The sequence below is a fragment of the Suricata suricatta genome, chromosome 12 (genome assembly GCF_006229205.1).
Source record: "Suricata suricatta isolate VVHF042 chromosome 12, meerkat_22Aug2017_6uvM2_HiC, whole genome shotgun sequence".
Taxonomy (NCBI): domain Eukaryota; kingdom Metazoa; phylum Chordata; class Mammalia; order Carnivora; family Herpestidae; genus Suricata; species Suricata suricatta.
In genome coordinates, this window is record NC_043711.1 from 30,597,082 (window position 1) to 30,605,462 (window position 8,381).

The following is an 8,381-nucleotide window of genomic DNA, read 5'->3' on the forward strand; positions in this document are numbered from 1 at the left end:
TCATCTGTATTGTGGCATGTATCAGAACTCTACTTCTTTGGGGCACCTGGGTGGCTCACTTGGTTGAGTGTCTGACTTCAGCTCAGGTCATGATCTCATGGTTCATGAGTTCAAGCCCCATGTCTGGCTCTGTGCTGACAGCTCAGAGCCTGGAGCCTGCTTTAGATTCTGTGTCTCCCTCGCTCTGTCCCTCCCTCCTCTTTTTCTCTTTCTCCCTCCTCTCACTCTCTCTCTCTCAAAAATAAATAACCATTAAAAGGTAAAAAAAAATTTATTCCTTTTAATTGCTGAATGTGTTACACACAGTTTTATTCATTTATTAGTTGATGGGCCTCTGCATTGCTCCCACCCTCTAGCTTTTTATTGTAAGTAATGCCATTATGAACACTGGTGTACAAATATCTGTTTGAGTCCCTGCTGTCAATTCTTTTGAATATATACCCCCAGAAATAGAATTGTATGATTTTGTTGTAAATCTTTGTTTAACCTTTGAAGGACTGCCAAACTATTTTCCACCGGGTTGTACCATTTTGCATTCCTACCAGCAATGTACAAGAATTCATTTTTCCCCCACATCTTTGCCAAGATTTGTTTTTTTTCTCTGCTTTCCTTTGATAATAGACATTCTGTTGGTTGGGAATTGGTATCTCATTGTGGATTTTATATGTATTTCTCTAATGACAAATGATGTTGAATATCTTTTCATTTGCTTTTTGGTTATTTGTGTTGTCTTCTTTGGACAAATGTCGAGATCCTTTGCCAATTTTGAAAACTGGATTATTTGCCTTTTTTTCTTTTTGAGTTGTAAGAGTTCTTTATACATTCTAAATATAGGTTCCTTGTCAAATATGTGATTTGCAAATTTTTTTCTCCCTGTGGGTTGTCTTTTCACTTTTTGAGAGTGTCCTTTGAACCACAAAGGTTTAATTGGTTTTGGTGAAGTCCAGTTTATCTGTGTGGCTGTTTTTAAGAAATACTTGGTAAGTTAGATTCTAGATTCTAGCTTATTAACCACTGACATGTGATTGATGGCTGTTCCCTGTTGCCACTCCCCCCAGAAACCAGTTGGAAAAATCCTAATGCTTTGTGAAAATACCAGCTTTTGGAAGTGGAGAGGCAGGAAGCTCTGGAAAGTAGGGAAGGTAGCTTTCTCACCAGTAGCAATTTTGTTTTGGTTTGGTTTTTCTGCTCCAGAAGTTCCTTCACTTGGACCAGTGTGGTGGGGAGGAGGCTGTGGTCATAAGAGAAGAGGACCAAAGTCTCTGGGCCCTGAGGGTTTTACATGGATCAGTAGAGAGGTTAAGCTAGGGTAAGTAGGTTAAAATGTCAGAAACTCTGCCTTCTGTCGTAGATTGTGGCATTTAAAATCAGAATGGCCGTGGGTTATAGTAATTGTGTGTTTCTAGGAAGAAAGGTTTGGGGACCTTCACACCTAGAAAGTTATTTGGGTGAAGGTCTTCCCTTTTATGTTAGAAAATACATGTTTGGGTTAGGGTATGAAGATGGAAAACTATATTCACTCATTCACATGTTTAGTGAAAGATAGTTAAATCTGCATGCCATTATCCTACCAAGAAGAGGAAGGTTTCATTTTGGAGGTGGATGGGGTGAAAGCCTCTGTGGAACAGTCTGTCCTTTGGGAAAGAAGCGGTATGTACCCCAATGGCTGTAGGACCAGGGTGCACATGAGAACGGGGAAAAGCAAGGGGGTCATGTTTGTGGGACCTAGGACTTTGCCCAGAGCTGGACCTTTGCTGAGGGGAGGGGAAGAAAGGTGTGTTGTTCCTTCCCTCTTGTACTGACTCACCTGGGCATTCTGCTGATGAGCTTTGGGACCTGGCCACCACCCATCTTATGGTAGGTAGATTCCAAGTGCCCAATGACATGCTTAGGTTGGGGATGCAGACAGTTGATCCCTGGGAAAACTAAGCATATATCTCATTGCCACCTTGCTGTCAGAACTTACACTCTTAACCGAAATCCATGAAGTCCTGTGATTGAGAGGTAGGGATGAGTTCTCCTGTGCTTAGTGTGAGGGATCGGGAAAGCTTTTGTTAAAGAATGGGGTTTGAGGAGGGACTTGGTTAAGCAGTAGGATTTAAGCCAAGGGAGGGCAAGTATTACAGGTAGAGTGACCTCTATGAACAAAGTTTGGGCGCTGGGATCTGGAGTGGGGAGCATGTTTGAAGGTATCGGTTGGTCATTTTGGCTGGATTGTAGAGTACCTGCTCAAGGGAACTCTATGGGTGGTGGGGTGGAGCCGACTCTAGAGGGCCTTGATTGCTTGGAGAGAAGTTTTTACTGAATTCAGTGGTCAGTGGGGAACCCGTAAAACTGTTAGAGCAAGAACTGACATAAAACTAAAGCCATTCTTCACTCTGCAAGACTGGCCTGATAGTAGAGCGTGGGTAGATTAAAATTGGGGCTTTCCATGTGACAGACACAGTGTTAATAAAAATAACTAACATGGTGCTTTTGCACTGTGAGGTTCCCTAATACTCCTCACAAAGCAGATAACTCCTGGCTTACTAAGTTTATAGATGACGAAACAGGTACAGACAGGTTAAATAGTCTCCCCAGAGTTACGAAGCTAGTAATTGTTAGAACGGAGATTTAGCCTGGGCAGATCAGCTCTAGAACTCCTCTTCTTAACTGGTGGCCCTATAAGGCAGTGACATAATCAATTCAGTGAAAGCTGTAACACTACAAAGAAGACATAGGATACTATTTTAACAGTGTGTTTAATCTTTGCATCTTATTGCATCTGAGGCAGTCCACCAGAACTTTATACAGTCAGCCTCTTTTTATAGCTAAATACTGGTCTGCCTTTTTCCATTTTTTTCCCATAACTTTTTTTTTCTATCCTTGTTTTTTTTTTAAGCTATGTAAAGGCTTTAAATGGTGATTTTAAATCAAGTTTGTTAGTAGTTTAAAATTGCAGGCCAGTATTAAATCCCTAGAAACACTTGATCTGTATTCAATTGAAAGTTAAATTTATTACTTTGCAGTGTAAAATTTTTCTCTTCTTTGAAACAGTTTTCTATTACTGGTGAATTTTTCTTCAGGACAATTCATCCGTAGCTACACACATGTGATAAAACAAACTCAATATTCAAAATTTTGCACTTCTTGGCAAATGACACAGCTGTGGAATGAATACATGTACAGGTTAAGTCTTTAAAAAGATAACTGCCCTCATCTTTAAGTTTCCACCTTTGCAACAACCATCCTTATATTATTTCTGATTTTGCACTTGATTGTCAGGAATGGCAGCCAGTGAGCTGAATTCAATTCCCTCCTTCCAGTGTTCTCCCCATGCTGAATTAGAGGTATTCATGACAGCTTTAAGTATTTCACTAGAGGGAGCACAGTTCAAGGTTCTTGCCTGCCAACCTCACACGCAGAAGAGAGCCCTGGCTCTGAAGGAGAAAGAGGGTGAGAGAGTGGTATGGTCAGAGGAGGGAAAGAGGATATGAATTACGGCTCAGCCAATTTTAAGAAAAATAAACCTAATTCAGGGGATCCGAGTTTCTTGTTACTCAAATGACTGCAATCCTTTGGGGTTGATAATGGAGAATCTCTGTTACCAACCAACCCTGTAATTTGCACAGATAAATATACTGTGGTTCCTGGTTATCAAGTTTATTAAAATGTTGTAGTGGGACCAGTGGGTTTTTTTCCAGATAAAAAGCCTGGTTGTGTGGGGTCCTGCATCTTAGAAGTTTTGGACAGTTGCAGCCATTTTACATTAAGCCGGATTTAAAGACTGGAAAAGATCAACTTTTATTTTTTTTTACTTAGTGATGCCTTTGGCTTTTGAAAAAGCATTTTACAAGTGGATCTGCTGTGCAAAGAATACTTTTTGTAAAGAGAAACCTTGTTACCCTTGGCCCCTACTGGGAACATCCCTAAATTTGGATGGTGAAGTAAGGCCATATTTTAAATGCATCCCTGGAAGGGATGAAACGTTCAGAATTTGGCAGCATTTCACTTCTGACGGCCTAGTTCTTAAGCCACATACAGTCTAATTGGTGGTGACAACCTTTTGCATAAGAGCATTTTGATGAATTAAATTCTTCCCCCTACTTATTCTTCTCGTGTCCTCAGCAAAATTACTCTGTTGTGTTTACCTTGTGCCTACCAGGTACAATGTGTTAGGCAATAAGGAAATGTTTGATAAATTGAGTCCTCATTACTCAAACCTTATAAAACGTATCATTTGTCTATGCAGATGGATATTAAAGATCCTCAGAGCTATAAGACATCATCAGTATGCTGGCAGGAACACTGATAGCATACAAGGCACACTACTATATTAAAATAATTATATTAAACAAATACAAATTTCATTAGTAATTTTCTTTTTATATTTTTGAGGTATAGAGGATGGGATTTAGGTAAATCACAAGGTTTTGTGTGTTTTTTTTTTTAATTATTATTATTATGGCCTGGTAGGTAAAATAAGTATTTGGGTTTCTGCTGAACTCTTGTTTACAGACTGTGCCCTTTGTTTAAGGGATACTTTGGAAATATTGCCCCAATTTGTGTATCAGAACACTGTACTTTCTCAGCTAGCAGTTTTGACTTTTGTTTGTGACTCATTTGAACTATTAGAAAAACCCAAACTAACTGTGGATATCAGAAACTGCCTTATCTGGAAGGGCTTAGGGCTTTAGGTCCTTTAGGGTGAAGAGAGTGAGGTAAAATGCATTGGCTTCAGCAGAAGATAATTGGTGGGGAGATGCCAGGGGATTGCCTCTTATTCTTCAGCTTCAAATTCAAATACATCTCACAGATAAGAATTGATCTGGAATGCTTAGTTTGGTATAAGACACTTATGAGTAGTGTTTATTTTGTGTTAAGCTTTGTACCAAGTGCTTTCCATGGATCTTTTCACATATTCCTCAGAAGAAACCTGGCTTTATCTCCATTTTACATATTAGGAAACTGGGGTGCAGACAAGTTAGGTTAGGTGATTTGCTCTGGTTACACAGCTTTTAAGTGGAAGAGCGAGTATGTGGCCCCAGAAAGAATTCCTAGCATGTAGTTCCAGAGCCCTCCTTAATGGTCCTTATTTGTAAGTTGGAAGTAACAAACCTCTCACTTACACAGTTTTGAATATTAGTTGACATAATGCAAAAAGTACCTCTGGCAGTGCTTGGCACCCAGTAGGTGCTCAATAACTGAGAGTTGCTGTTAGTAACAACTTCTCTTAATAATGTTCTTTTTTTTTTATTTTTTTATGGTTCTTATTTATTTTTGAGAGACAGAGACAGTGCAAGCAGGGGAAGGTCAGAGAGAGAGGGAGACACATTCTGAAGCAGCCTCCAGGCTCTGAGCTAGCTGTCAACACAGAGCCCGACGCGGGGCTTGAACCCACAAACCGTCAGATCATGACCTGAGCCGAAGTCGGATGCTTAACTGACTGAGCCACCCCACAAACTGCAAGATCATGACCTGAGCCAAAGTCGGACGCTTAACTGACTGAGCCACCCAGGCGCCCCTTAATAATGTTCTTAATGCTAAGAGGATACTTACTATATTTCACTTTAAATTCTGTTGTATTTTCCTTATTAAATGACTCAAAAACTGTGAAGAAAGAAAAAGATGTACTGGGCAACAGTAAGGACAGAAGGTGAAGTATTATAAAGTGCTATATTCAGCCCGTGGGCTGGGGTTATATTAGTGAATCTTGAAGGATTTTCACATGAAAAAGAAGGAAATCAAGCCGTGTCTTGAGGAAGTGGGTTAGTGCTTCAGGTTTGCCATTCTTCCCCTTATTTTCATTTTCACCCTGCACTGAGAGATGAGGAGGGCTGTATTAACTGGCAGGCTCCCCTTGGTATCTATATAGCTGGATCATCCTAAGCTTTTTTTTTTTTTTTTAACTGGCAGCGCCAAATGACATTCAAATTCAAATTCTCATTTATCTTAATTTTTTAAAAGTTTGTTTATTTTTGAGAGAGACAGAGTGCAAGGAGGGCAGGGACAGAGAAACAAACATGGAATCTGAAGCAGGCTCTGGGCTCCAGGCTGTCAGCACAGAGCCCGACATGGGGCTGGAACCCACGAACAGTTAGATCATGACTTGAGCCGATGTTGGACATTTATCCTACTGAGGCACCCAGGTACCCCTAAATTTTTATTTATCTTAAAGGTAGAACTATAAAATTCAAAGTTATTAATAAACTGTATACTTTAGGAAAACAGAGAAGGTGGAGTTTTAACATAATTCTACAGAGTTTTCAGTGATATAGGATGAATGAAAAATTGAAAGTGTGCTAGGGACTTCCAATATTGAGGGCCTATTTTTTTTTTAGTGTTTATTATTTATTTTGAGAGGGGGAGGGGCAAGGGAAGAGGGAGAGAGAGAATCCCAAGCAGGCTCCATGCTCATGACAGAGCCCAATGTACGGCTTGATCTCAGGAACCCTGAGATCATGACTTGAGCAGAAATCAAGAGTCGGATGCCTAACTGACTGAGTCACCCAGTTGCTCCTGAGGGCCTATATTAAGAGTTAGGAACTGTATTAGTACCAGGGAATTATATGTTTTACCCACATATTTTTCTCCTTGATAGTGAGAAAAGGAAGTTAAAGCCTTAGTAATGATTTTTTTTATCCTTCCAATAATTTCCACCATTTTTTGGTTATTTTGTTTTTCCTTTTTCTTAGATAAGGACAGGACGGATGCATCATTTCACTTTTTCAAACTTATGTTATCATGGAATCCTGGAAAAACTTTACACAGTTATTTCTAAATTTTTTTTAAATAAAAAATTGTGTGTGTATGTGTGTGTTTTTAATGCTTGTAAATTTTCATAGGGCGCCTGGGTGGCTCAGTCGGTTAAGCGTCCGGCTTCCGACTTTGACTCAGGTCATGATCTCATGGTTCGTAGGTTCAAGCCCCTCATCGGGCTCTGTGCTGACAGCTAGCTCAGAGCCTGGAGCCTGTCTTCAGATTCTGGGTCTCCCTCTCTCTCTGACGCTCCCCTGCTCGTGCTGTCTCTCTCTGTCTTTCAAAAATAAATAAAAATCATTTTTAAAAAAACGCTTGTAAATTTTCAACTCAAACCCTTTTGTATAAGAGCCCTGCATTAAGTTTAGGTTGCCACAACATTTCATTATTAATTTTTACTCTTATTTAAACGTGTTTGTTGGATGTTGTTTCTTTAGCAGAGAAGTTGGCCACCTCAATCATGCCAGATGTTCCAGATAAAAAAACATGAAACCCTCTTCCTCCCCACCTAGAGATGGCACCTGTAAGCAAACAGCTATGACACACGTGCCACAGGAATGCTCTTATTGCCATGTGCAACATGATCAAAATCCTTGTTTCTGTCACAGGCTTCAGATTCTCACGTCAGTTTGAAATAACAGAGCACTTATTGAAAGTGGTTGGTGTGGTCTGCTACTGTTTCAAGTGCTTCACAGGCTTTAGTTATTAAGTAGTCTTTTATTTTGCTATCTTTACCTCTCACTTAAACAAAAGCTTTGCAGGGCTCGTGTTTGTGTGCGCGTGTTGAGGGGTGCTAAATTTTGTGGGCTAGTGCTTGATGTAGTGTACAAAATCTGACAAAACGCTATCTTCTAAGCACATTTTCTAGAAGTGCTGTGTATGCTCCTAAGCCCTGGGTTCCCGCCCTGCCCAAGCAAAGACAACTATAAAGAGGGAGGGACTAACAACTCGAACTAAAAATGAACCCGATTTTAAAATGGCAAGATTTTTTTTTTCCCGGGGCGAACGAATCACTTCTAGGAGCATTGGAAGGGGAACTAGAGAAATTTCGGGTCGTGTCTCCAAAACCTGTACACGGATTCACCTCCGCCTGTCTCTCCATCTTAAACTGATTTCATGATCTCTCTTTGCTAGATGAGAAGTTCAAGTTCCCAGGACGCACGCTATGACCTCTAGTGGTGGGCCTCGAGCAAACACCGGGGCTTCGGGCTGACACCTGGGACGGCACCTGGGCCGCATTTCCTTGCGGGCCCGTGGTTTCCTGCACCTTAGGCGGCGGCTTGCCATTCATGCTTTTGACAGCTGCGTGGCCGCCTGCGAGCAGAGGGCGAAGTGCTCCCTGCCCCGGCCCCTGGCCTCTGGGCCGCTGGTCCGAAACCCCGGGCGGGAGGGCCCGACAGCGACAGCCCCGGGGCCGGCCAGCCTGCTCCTCCATAGGTGGCTGCGTTTCCGACTTCGCCCTGGCTCCACTCCGGGGGCTTGACGTGCAAACTTCGCCCGAGCGAGCTGAGAGGGAGGGACCGGCGTGGGGGAGGAGGCGGCGGGAGGCGCCTCTGCTTAAGGGAGCCGGCCGGGCGCCGCGGCTCGGACGGACGCGCGGACGGAAGGAAGGAGCGGGGCCGCCGGGCCCGGCCCGGGGATGC

At 42.1% G+C, this 8,381-nt stretch overlaps 1 protein-coding gene across 1 annotated transcript in view; it reads left to right on the forward strand.

The window, feature by feature from the left end:
* Window positions 1–1,556: 1,556 nt before the first annotated feature.
* The window catches only part of ATXN7 (ataxin 7), a 100,136-nt gene continuing 93,311 nt past the window's right edge, over window positions 1,557–8,381 (forward strand). Inside the window, exons 1-2 of the mRNA XM_029917888.1 lie at window positions 1,557–1,774; window positions 8,011–8,155. Of these exons, the coding sequence (XP_029773748.1) occupies window positions 1,557–1,774; window positions 8,011–8,155 (363 nt within the window). The remainder of the gene's footprint in view (window positions 1,775–8,010; window positions 8,156–8,381) is intronic.